The 12,332-nt window shown below is 42.1% G+C and overlaps 1 protein-coding gene across 4 annotated transcripts; it reads left to right on the top strand.

Annotated features, from left to right (window-relative positions):
- Gcsam (germinal center-associated, signaling and motility) lies at window positions 1–11,215 on the top strand. 4 transcript variants are annotated; one of them, NM_001432441.1, is given in 6 exon segments: window positions 1–133; window positions 2,659–2,727; window positions 4,599–4,655; window positions 5,547–5,593; window positions 6,917–6,945; window positions 7,811–11,215. In NM_001432441.1, coding segments are annotated over 6 exon segments (549 nt in total). In that variant the 5' UTR covers window positions 1–104; the 3' UTR covers window positions 8,129–11,215.
- The last annotated feature ends 1,117 nt before the right edge of the window (window positions 11,216–12,332 follow it).

Genomic DNA, 12,332 nt, shown 5'->3' with positions numbered 1-12,332 from the left:
GCTGTCAGTTGGAAACTGCCAGTTACCGAGCACGAGCAAGACCAAGGTGCAAGCTAGGTGAGAAGGAAGTGGAGACTACCAGAGGGAAGGCGCTCAGGAGACTGATGGGGAACTGTCTGCAGAGGACAACCAGGTGAGCTCCCTGGCTCCTGAGAGTAGAGACCTGAGCCAGAGGTGAAAGAGAAAAGGAGGCCAGCTCATGGGGTGAATGGACTAGAAAAGGGGTGTGACAGGAATTGAGTCTCTCCTGAGCTATACACCATGTGACATCCTTACAGGTTTTCACACATACAGACAATCCCAACGTAAGAATAGGTGAAAAGCAAGAAAGACTTCATTAAAGCAGGATTCCTGTCCATCTAAGAAATGAAACAACTCTCCTGCAGCTGGGGAAAGGCATGTTTTCTTAGGCCCTAGGTGTTCTTGAATAAGTTATAAGTGCCCACCCTTAAGGGGAGTCTTTAGAAAGTTAAAATAAGCGACACATTTCCTGCCACAGTGAGGCTGCAGTTAGTGCACTTATAAGCAGGTTAAGGAAAAGGTCGTGTCACTAGGGAGAAGACTTCATGTTCCTGGACTTTGGTCTCCTCATTTTCAAATGGAAATGACAGTATAACCCTACCCAGAGGTTCCAAGTGAGGAGTCATAGTCACTGACAGAGAAGGCTTCAGGGATCGGGGACTATTCTCAATTTTCAGAGCAACATTTTCATTCTAGCAAAGAAAGCACATGTGAAAGAAAATATGATTACACGAAATAATGGAGTTTCTATGGTATAAAGTTAGGTGATCTATAGACAGTAAGCTGGCGGTGGTCTTACTTGCTGCCTTGGTCTTAGATAGCATATAAAGGAGAACATAGAAAAATGAGGACTTGCAAAATGCCACTCACCCAAGGGATGCTTGGGAGTATTTGTGTCCTTTCCTGAGAGCCAGTGCTTGCTCTGGACTCTCCCGCCCCCCAACCCCCCTTCTAATAGCCTTCTGTGAGATTATGAATGGCCGCCCTTATATCTCCCTGAGAAATCTGCTAAAGCGTGGATTGCTTCCTATTTTCTGCTCACGGCCTTGTGAATTCCTGGTTTCTGCCTTTGTTTCTGGCACACAGCGGGTATTCAGTGCAAGAGGGATGAGTGGAAGCTTTCCCAAGGAGAGAGAAAGCAAAACGAAGATACGGTATAGATGAGGAAACCGTGAGGGATGGCATACAGGCACTTTCATGTCTCGGAACTTTGCTGTGGAGTTAGGTGTTGTAACACCGATGTATATCTATTATGAGAAGGCGTGAAGCATAGAAATACAGGCAGAAGAGGGTGCCATGAGCTGGGAACCACACTCACAATTACAGTGTTACACCCACAGTCTCTGTGTTAGCTCCTATTCCCTAAGTCACTTGTATTCTTTATCCACTAAGAGCTAGTACTCCTTCAATTCATTTTTGTTTGAGTTTTAGTACATTTTCTTTCTGAAATCAAAAGCCATTTGTATCTTTAATGGGTTTTTCTCATAAATATTGCAAAATATACTATTTTTCTAGTCTGTGGTTAGATTTTTATTATTCTGTGTTCATTACACTTTAAAGATGGTCCAATTCATTGTGGAAATTTCTTATATTTCTTTCCCCATACTCACTTGTAGTAGTCTTTCCTTACTCATTTTTATATGGTTTATTAGTTTATATTTATTCTTAGGATAGCAGCCTATGGTTCAGATATTATTATCCTTAAATAATTTCCCAATTATCCCAGCGTCCCCCTTCCTGTGCTGTCATCTGTGGTCCATCTTTCTTCTGTTATCCCTGTGGGCACACAGCTTACTATGTCTCTGCAGATCAGAGAATAGAAAATATCTCTTCCTCACAGGAAGAGCCCAGGGTCTCAGAGAAGAGCATTTTCCCAAAGGAAACCCAGGCTTTCCCCCTTCTTGGTTGTGGATGCTAAAACAAGTTGCCTAAATTTTGTCCCCAGATACCTTGTTAATAAATAACAGGACAATAGTATCAACCGATGGACTTGTTCTGAAACCGAATGAAATATCACACATAAAAAGGCTGGTGCATACTAAGAAGTACTCACCAATTTTATTTCTTCATATTCTCAATTTCAAGCAAATGTAAACAAAAAAAAAGTTTAAACACAAATTCAACCCAAACAGTGAATGATTTTATTGTCTCTATTTTATTTTTTCTATTTATCTATCTATCTATCTATCTATCTATCTATCTATCTATCTATCTATCTATCTATCTATCTGTCTATCTATCCCTTTCTATCTATCCCTTGTTCTCTGGATTTCTGTGCAAGGTGCTAACTCACTGAACCCCATTACTTGGATGCAGGCCCTGGGACCTCAGTGACTAAGAAGCCAGGCCTCTTCCTGTGAAAGAATTCTCAGGCTGATAAGGATTTCCAGGAGTGCTTCTAGCATCATAGGTGGGCTGTTCCTTGTAGTGCTAGAGATGTTAGATGTGACACAGGCAGTGTCCCATGCTTCAGAAGAAACCATTCATAGACAACAGGGAAATGAGGGACATGCTCAGGTGGTTCAGGATTGCACATAAACAAAAGAAACCAAAAAAAAAAAAAGTGGGAGAAACATAAAACTAGAGTAGAAATTACAAAAGGGAACACTTGGTCTATTTCTGAAATTTAAATCTTAGGTGGCAGCTGGACATGCAGGAAACACCTTGGAATCTGAGACTGCAAAATGCCAAGGGGAGGCCTTGCAGGTGAGAGTATACGCTCCCCACCTCCCAAGAAGAGAGAGTTTTCAGGGCTGAGGCTACATATTCCCCAAAGCTGAGGCCCACTGCCAGCCATCATGGTGATGAGTTTGTGAAGAATAGATAGACAACATGACTTCTTTACACTGAACGGGAGACATGCTGCTATTCTAAGAGCCTCCTGTATCCTTGGCAACAGGAAATTAGATGCCTAAATCCCTGGTATAACTTGAAAGAAAGATCTGAAATCCTGTTGCTTCTTTGTTTGTGGAATAATGTGGCTTTGTGCAAATCTCTACCTTAGCTTTGTCATGTTAAGCCTTGTGTTTCTATTTCGGGGCTAAATGCATTCTCCCATGCCATGAGGTTGAAAGGCTCATGGAGAGCTGCCTGTGTAGGCCAGTGCTGCGAATCTACTACAGTCTCATGCATCCCTCCTGGGTGGTCTTTTGAGTCCCCAGTCTTAGGGAACAACGAAGGAATGAATCTTGCAATGTCTTAGTATCTGAGGTCTCAGAACTCTAAATTTTGGCAAAGCTTGTTGTTCTGTGACCTACCAAAGTTGGCAACAATTTTCAGTGTTCTAGGAAGTACATTTGAGAGAGGACATAAAAACAAGCCAAAAATCTAAGACCATCTAAGAGGCAGGGACCCAAAGGTTATTCCCATCCAAGGCTGCATTTCTTCAATGCAAGCAAGCTGAGAATCACTTTTGAGAGATGTCATTGGCCATCTATTTAAGTATGTATGTCACATGATGAAAAATGAAAGAAAAGAATGGGGGATAATGGCAAAAGAGAGGGAGAGAGAGGAAGGGAGGGAGTGAGGAAGGAAGTGAGGAAGGAGGGAGGGAGGGAGGAAGGGAGAGATCATAGACTTGATAGTAAGTCTTATGAGAAGACAGGCACCTGGGACCTTTGGCATCTATATGTTATCACATAGGTTTGTCTCTGCGATCCACAGTCGCAATCCAGCTTTTCCTGTGCTACCCTTTCTGGGAGACCTCCTGAGCTAGTTCACTGGCAGGCACATCTTTAGATGTTTCTTTCCACCTCTCTTGAACATGTTGTAATCAACTTACCCAAACTCACCCCAAACCAAGCACTCATATTAAAATGTAAGACAGCATTGCAAGGAGCTGAATAAAAGAAGTGCAGCTCGCAAACATCATCACCTTTGTATGATCCTTATAGCTTCAGGAAGTAAGTAGAATAGATACCCTCCTTTTATAAATTAAGAAATTCTGGCCCCAAATGTTTAGAAATATGGATCTAGTAACTCAAAATTCAACTGTTCCCCTCCCTTTCGCTTCCTTATTCCCTTGGTGAGCCTGTTTTCCACACATCAGTCAGACTCAGGAGTTTCCTTATGATGTCGTTTAACAGCAGAAGAGGAAGGTGAAAACAAATGGTTTCCAGGGAACAAAGTACACTAAGAAGAGAGAACTATGGCCATGTCCCTCAGCACCAAAGTCTCTGATATCACATAATTGTTCAACCAAGCTGGTATTCCCACCCACAGCCACAGGTCTCAGCCAGCCTTTCCTGGGATGCCCCTTCAGGGAAACTACTTGAGAAGTTCACTGCAGGCACATTTCTGAATGGTATTTTCCAAATGTCTACAGGCTTGCACCTTGGTTTTCTGGAGATAAATCCATCGCAGTTTGCCAAGTAGATCACTAGAATTGTGGGTTTTAAAACATTTTGCTTCCTTTACTGAGGATAATATAGAAATTTATCCCTGGTTAGAAATTGATGGTGTCATAGACTTGTGTCCAATTCACCTAAGAAATAAGGACAGCAAAAACAAAGGGAAAGAAGTCACCTTCAATAAAGCTTGAGAAACCAGGGTCAGTGACTTCTGGTCATCTCTTTCAGATATTTCAAGGGCTGGAGTTGTTGTCACATCGTTGAAGGATGTTCCTGCCTCCCTTGGTAAGTGAAGTGTTGCTCCGAGGAGTTAATTCCCTACCTGTGTCCTCAATGTGGGACTTGTACCTGTGAGCTCCTTCCTCTGTGTGGCTACACCTAAGTTTGGTACCAAGCTGAAATACAGTCACTGAGAATCAGTCAAGGAAACAGCCCCTGGTGTGCGGCAAGAATCAAGAATAATTGCCTCATGGGTGGTAGCTTCTTCTCACAAGGGTAAGCCTCTGATGCAAAAATGAAACTGCCCATTAATACTGAGAGTATTCACATTGTAAGGAAGTACTCATTTTTGCCCTTTGCGTGGAGAATATGTACTCCAGGTGATAATTTATTGCCCAACCTGAGACACTCAAGGAGAGTAAGAGGATTGCTAAAAATGGCTAAGTGGTTGTTAATGACATTAAGCAGTCTTAGCATATGAGACCTGTGGCCATCCTTATAGTAGCTGTGTCTTTGTCTGCCATACGACAATGGGTTGCCAACATATTTCTAGGGGACCTTCTAAACAGTGTACTCTAATGGAAAGTGTTTTGTTTTCTGCTTGTGTGATCACAGGTTAGGCTTGGGACTGAAAACTGCCTGCTCCTTCATTTGCATGGTAAAAACAAAATGGAAGTTTGTGTCAGAAACATTCCCCCAAACTGTAGCCTCTTGACACTGCATATGCACCGATCACATTTCAAACTAGAAACAAGTGAAGGAGGGAGAAAGGAATATATTTCTGCTTAAAATCATCTTAGGTTTTCCCTCTTACTCTTTCATTCCTATCTGTTAAAAGAAGTATTATCAAAGCACAATATAATTATTAAAGCAAAGGTTGAAGCTGAAGTTTCATAATCTAATGTTTTAAAAAGCTTCTGAATATTGGGACAACCCATCCGCATTCCTTTCTTACAGGAAAAACATAAGCACATTTAAAGCTCGACAAGAGTCTCCAAAGCAAAGTAAGTCATCATTTACCCATCATGTTTACTTCTGATGCAATACATTTCTAAAATGCCCTTTCTCTGTGTTCCCCAAAGCCCAAGGAGAATATCCCTACTATAACCCTACACCTAGTGCTATGATTTATCCAGTTCTATGTTTACTTGTTGTTGTTTGTTTCTATTAGGCCCAGGTCTCATTGAAGCAGGGAATGATTTTATGACCTTCATATTCCTCAATCTTTGCCCAATCTGGAAACTGAAGGAACTTACTGACAAATGTGTCAGCCAGAGCACAGAGAGGCAGCTCAATGTTTTGGTCCTCCCCTTAGGAGCAACAGGGAAGGAGGGAGAAGTTTTCCCAAGATGAGGTATAAGCATGAACTCTCTTCATAAGAAGTCATGCCAGCAGACCTCTCACAAGGCTGTGGGGACAGATCAGTGCTGAAGTTAAAGTTCCATGACTTCATGAGTGGTTGGAGAGTGACAGCAAATACAAGAGAGAGAATAAGGAAATGTGGGTGTGAAGATGGACCCTAGCATTTCCAAAGAAAATTGTGTCTTTCCCTCATTGGGTTTAAAGTGGAGAGTACAGCTCACCACACCTATGCACTGAGTCTCAAGAAAGAGCTCTGTGCATCTTGTAGTGCTCCCAGGGTCCCAATAAACACCAATTTCCATCAAAAGAAAACATAACTGAGGGGCTGGGGATTTAGCTCAGTGGTAGAGCGCTTACCTAGGAAGCACAAGGCCCTGGGTTCGGTCCCCAGCTCCGAAAAAAAGAATCAAAAAAAAAAAAAAAAGAAAACATAACTGAAATGAGGCCACAGAACCCTTTCTTCTAGTGGCAATTGTGAAGTCCCACGTGGACATAAAAGTTTGTAGTGATGTGAATATTAGGAGACATATAAACCCATGAGCCACATGGTACTGCCACCTGTGAACAGCTCTGCCTCCATTTTTTGTCTGCTTATTTTGCTTGGATGCCAGGCATGGGAAGTGTGCCTCTGCTTTGTGGTTGAAGCAGTCAGTTTGGAGTAAAAGATCTTTTGAAAAACTCTCTTGCTTCCTAAATGTTAAGCATCCAAGTTCCCTGTTCTGAAAACTTTCCTCAAGCACCAGTCCCTATGCTACCACCATTCTATATTACCTGTTAGAAAGTATACTCTCTTATCTGCTGTGTGGGAATGTCATCCAGTCTCATATGCTCTCTGCCTAGACTTGAGAGGGCACACTTGTTTCTGGTGTGTCTGCCTCCCAAGTGTGTTTTACCAAGTAGGTACACAGTGGGCATTACCTAAGGAAAGAGACCTGTGATTCACTGAATGTATTTTCTTTCTACAGATGAAGGGATGACTTCAGCTCCCATTCAGGTAATAAGAACCTTTCTATCCCAGCCTGAAAGAAACACTGTAAATGCTAGGGCTGGAACCCAAAGCCATTTGCAGTGCCGGGTGGCAGAAATATCAGCTCTCCTGTCACATAACTTGCTGGAAGGCGCTAACATTTGCTGTGCACTTTGTTGATGACAGGCTATGTGCTGAGCTTTTGACAGGCATCTAATGTAACTGTCACAACCACCCATATTATTGCATCACAGTACTGCTGTGTCCTCTGACTTCACAGAAGCAAACTATAAAAGATTAAGTTATATCCTCCAAATTCAGTGCTTTGGCAACCTTCTCTCAAGTTAATAATATGAGAATCTGCAATGAGGAGCTTGTGGATGTGGTGCAGTTTGTAGAGAGTGTTTATCTAGTATGCAGTGAGCCCTAGGTTTGATCCCTAGCACACAGTAAACTAGAGGTGATGACAATGACACACATACTCCCATAGTGAGCATTAAAAGTAGAGGATTCATAGTAAGAGGATCAGAAGTTCAAAACTGTCCTATGCTACATTTTGAATGGGATACAGGAGACTCAAATAATTTCTTAGTGAGTAGTTAAATGTTATCCAAGTACATCCAATGTTCTAAGACCATGGCAAGTATACAAGGTGGTCAGGCTCACTGTGGAACCCATAAAGCCAGCTACATGCTTTGGGTGATGTGAACTGTCCATCTACAAGTCCAGTGTTTGGAATGCCCCTGCAGCCATTTAGTTAAGGTGACCAAGGAATGAAGAAGGCAGTGGTGCTGGAATATAGAATTGTCCCCAGCAGACCTGTGTTGTTACTGAAGTATAAATAGAACGGAAAGAGGTTAGATCTTCATAGTGCCTTTCCTTTGACCTGTAGGACAATGCTAATGAGACCTACACAGAAGAGTTATGCTACATCCTTGTCGATCACAAAGCCCTCAGGGGAAGGCCATCAGGCAAGCCTGCTGAGGGGTTATATGAGAACGTCTCTAACAAGGTGGACCGACACAGAGAGTCTTCAAGAGGAACAGAGACTGAGTATTCAGTTCTTCGTTTCTCTTCTACCTCTCAGCCCCTACCTTCCACAGAAGATGAATATGAACTTCTTGTACCCAGCCGATTCTCCTCATATGCCAATCAACAGCCACAGCCTCTTACAGCCCCCTTTGAGACCCACTTTTCTCATCTACAATGAAGTGACTAGTTAGAGTTTCTTTAGCACTGACAGATAAAAGTAGGAGTTCAGGACTGTAGTTGAAGCAGTCATGGGTCATGGAGATCCTTAGCTTATTTCTTCTGGAGGGCTTTGGCCCAGCAGACTCTGCAAACCGCAGAGCCTCTCAGAGTCTGACAATAGCCAGCATTCAAAAATTAGTCAACTGTCTTGAACATCACATTGAAAAAGAGAGTAACCACCTTTGTTTCTAAGTGGTGTTAAAAATAATCTGTGGTGGGAAGAGGTCCCAGTATTGACAATGAGGTGTACCACAAAAGGCTCTGTTCTTCTCACTAACTTCTCATGAATCATCCCCACAACTGTACTCTACAGTCAGGGGACTCTTAGTCATCGTGTTCCATGACCCCAGAGAGAATCCCTCATCACCGTTAAGTTCCAGCTCGGCACCACTTGCTATGGAAACCGGGAATATTTTCTTTATTCCATGAATCTAAGACATGTCCTTTATCTAGTGTCCTTGGACTCACGGTCCCCATGACTCAGAATTTCTCGTACCATCATTAATATAATTTTAAACAGTATTTTTAAACTTTGACCTTCTCATCAGACTTGTCTTTCTCCTATGGCTCAGGTAAACATTACCAGAACCTCCTCCACGCTAAGCAAGTGATCTGCCATGAAGAGACAGCTCAAATGCTGCCAGTAGAAATACCACAGTGCCAGGGATTGAAAGAATAGGAAGTTTCTGGAGAGCCAACTATCTTCTCTTTTTACTGAGAGAATATTGTTTGCTCCATGGTACATTTTGGCTGCCTACTATATATGGTACAGTAAGTTGGTCCATAAATGGTCTCATGTCTGCATGGGAGAAGTAACACAGACCTCTTCTCTATGAGCACCCCTCTACGGCTTGATTCCTTATTTTCCATTTTTGTTTTCTTTAGTATTTCTGGATTCATGTCCATACTAAGTTAGTCAATTATGCACAATCTACTGACTGGCCTAATCTAGCCTGCCACCTGGATTCTTGTAGATAAAGGTTGATTGAAACCCAGCTGCACTGATTTGTCTACATACTACCTTTGGCTGCTCAACCGTGGTAAAATTGATTTGTGCCACAAACCAGAGGCTTTACAAAGCTAAAAATATCTGTAATTGAACCTATTCTAGATAATAATTTTGCAGACCTCTGCCTTAAACAGTTACAGTTTAAGATAAACGGGAGAGGATCACATTTGGTTATTGACAAGCTCGTTAGGAGCAGATGCCAATGAACTGGCAGGGAAAATATTAAACCACAAAGGAGATGAGCAAGACGAAAACAACTACTAGCAAATGAGACTATTTCCATGTTCACACCTGCACCCGCAAGGTGTTGTTTTATTTACTTCATGGCCATTGTCCTAATTTTAGGGATGCTAAATTGTCAAGATGTTTGTTGAGATGAGCTTGGGAGGTCCTCTGCATCTAATTACTGTCTTGTTATTAAAGCTGAATAACTTTCTATTTAAAATGCCCCAAGGCATTAGGGAGGTAGCTCAGTAGTAAGGTAGCATGTACAAGGTATACAGAGAGAGAGAGAGAGAGAGAGAGAGAGGAAGGAAGGAAGGAAGGAAGGAAGGAAGGAAGGAAGGAAGGAAGGAAGGAAGGAAAGAAGAAAAACAGACAAGAAGAGAAAAGAAAGCACAAAACAGGCCAAGTGCCCACTAAGAGTGGCTAAATCCAGAGGCTTAAGGTACTTTGAATGACTTTGCTGAGACATAAATCACTTGGTCACCTCCACCTAAAGAGCTAACAAGATCTCAGTACCTCAGCCTCCATTAACTTCCTTTTTTACAAATATCTTTCAGGCAGAAGCCTAAGTACAGTGTTTGGCCAGAAGTCACTTGGGTACAAAGGATGTGTTCACAAAGATAAGAAATGCTGTTATGAGATGTTACACGTGGTTTGTGGGGGGACAAGTGTGGGCCAGAGATTGATTCAAATCTTATTTCCTTTTCACGCTCCTTTTAGCCCGACCCACTTTCTTGTAGGCTCAGTGTATTGCAACCATACAGTGGGGAGGGCTGCATTTGATATATAGTTACCCATTCTAGTTTTCTTTCAACTGTGGGAATAAAACACTGACCAAAAGCTAATTGGAGAAGAAAGAGTTTATTTGCCTTACATGTCCCAACCATAGTTCATCCTGGCAGGAGCTTGAGGTGAGAACTGATGTGGACGTCATGGAGAAATGCTACTTACTCTCTTTCTTATACAACTCAGGGCCATCTGATCAGAGGTGGCACTGCAGTTGTCTGGGCCCTCCTACATCAACTGTCAATCAGGATGATGTCCCATAGAAACACCCCCAGGACAGTCCAATGGAGTCGATTGCTAAAGTGAGGTTCCTTCTTCTCAAGTAACTCAATTTTGTATCAAGTTGATAAACAAAACAAAACCCTCACCGTTTTATCATCTATCCTAGACCTTCAGGATGAAGGATAGCAAAGAATAGAGAGAAAGAGAAGCCTTTTAAAGCTTATGCAGAAAAGCTTGCTGCTCTAACAAGTTCTCTCCGGCAAGGCAGACATCAAACAGATGGCTCTAAGCTAGACCTCTTCACACTGAAACTAAACCTTTGTGGCAGATAGGCGGTGGAAATATTCCCACTATGGTGCAATAACCTGTATTTGTTTGCACCTCATTCTGTAAAACATAACCTGTCCTCCAAAAGCAAACGCCTCTTTTTAAATCTAAATGCCTAGACCAAGAAGCATATTCACATGGTAAAATTAGAGGATTACACAGCAGCCATGTTTCTAGATTAAAGAGTTCTTGGAGGTATCTCAAAGCATTTGCTAGGAGTGTGAACGAGATAGCTCAGCGAGTAAAGTGCTTACCAGGCAAATCTGACAGCCTGGATTTGATCCCACGACCCCACAGTGAAGGAGAGAACTGATTTCTGAAAGTTGTCCTCTGACCTCCGCACTCACACATAAACATTCACAAGTAACCCACAAAGAATAATATTCCCAGTAGGATACAAGACGCTGTGTTTGTTTGTACCTTGTTTTGTAAAGCATTACCTGTGCCCCAAATAATAAATGAAATTTAAAATTTAAATCTACTGTGTTGTGTACAATATTATATGTCCATCAAAAAACATATACCAATAATTTTTTTTTTAAATCTGAGAAAAAAGTCGTATGAACTGAACTCAATGTATCACTGTGGTTTGAAAGTGAAATGTCCCATAAGCACTGTGCACTTGGTCCCCTGCTGGTGACAGTTTAAGGAAGTACAGAGAGCCTTTGGGAATATGGCCTAGCTAGTAGACATGATTCTCTAAGTGGGGAGAGGGAACTCCTTGGTGCTGTCTGCTCTAGTTGTGGGTGGAGCCACCTGCTTCCTAATCTGCCAGGGTGTGAAGGTTCTTATCACAAGCTGCCACCACCATGAACTGAGTTACCTACTGCTCTGCCATATTGGACCACACACCCCTGGAACTCTGGGTCAAAATAAGCCTTGTCCCACGTGTTCCTTCTGTCAGATATTGTTCACAGTGATGAGAAAATATAGCTAATGTATTTGCATAATATATATATAATAACCTCAAGTCCAAACACTGCCACGGTGCTCAGACTTTGTCCTCTGGTATAGATAGGGTGGATGATATTCATCACCGTACTTATTGAGGAGCTTTTAGTGGGGAATGGTTGCAGGACGGGGTCAGGGGTCATTCTTTTTGGAAGACGTAATGTCTGGTAGGTCCCCATAGTTCAGCAGAAACCCTGTACGCATACACATGAGAACAGCTCTAACTGGACGTCATGAGTTATCAAAAACAAACAAACAAACAAAAAACCCATGAGGTTAGAATAGGGTTATGTTGGGGAGGGTTGAGAAGAATTAAAGGGAAAAGTGGGAGATGGAATTTTATTTTATATGTGTTAAGTTACCAAAACAAAGAAACAAACGAAACAAAACAAACAAAAACAAAAAAAACAAAGGAACCCCCCCCCCAACATGCTCACTAATGGCAATGGCAACCCACAGGCTGATAACCTTTACCACACATTTCAAGATTTCTCATGAAATTGCACAGGCTTACAGAAAGTATATATTAACGCAGATGTGTGTGTGTGTGTGTGTGTGTGTGTGTGTGTGTGTGTGTGTGTGTGTGTCTACTGTTCCAGGAGGTTAGTAAGGCAACCACTAACTTAAAGAATCCTGGTTCTTC

This window comes from Rattus norvegicus, chromosome 11, assembly GCF_021556685.1.
Source record: "Rattus norvegicus strain SHRSP/BbbUtx chromosome 11, alternate assembly SHRSP_T2T, whole genome shotgun sequence".
NCBI lineage: Eukaryota > Metazoa > Chordata > Mammalia > Rodentia > Muridae > Rattus > Rattus norvegicus.
The sequence above is the reverse complement of the archived record's forward strand: the minus strand, read 5'-3'. Positions and strand labels throughout refer to the sequence as shown.

Coding starts and splice junctions, on each gene's coding strand:
- Gcsam (XM_087576947.1), top strand. CDS start 2,706: ATGCCAAGGGGAGGCCTTGCAG. Junction 2,728..4,598: donor GCCAAGGGGAGGCCTTGCAG/GTGAGAGTATAC, acceptor CATCTCTTTCAG/ATATTTCAAGGGCTGGAGTT. Junction 6,946..7,810: donor TGACTTCAGCTCCCATTCAG/GTAATAAGAACC, acceptor TTTGACCTGTAG/GACAATGCTAATGAGACCTA.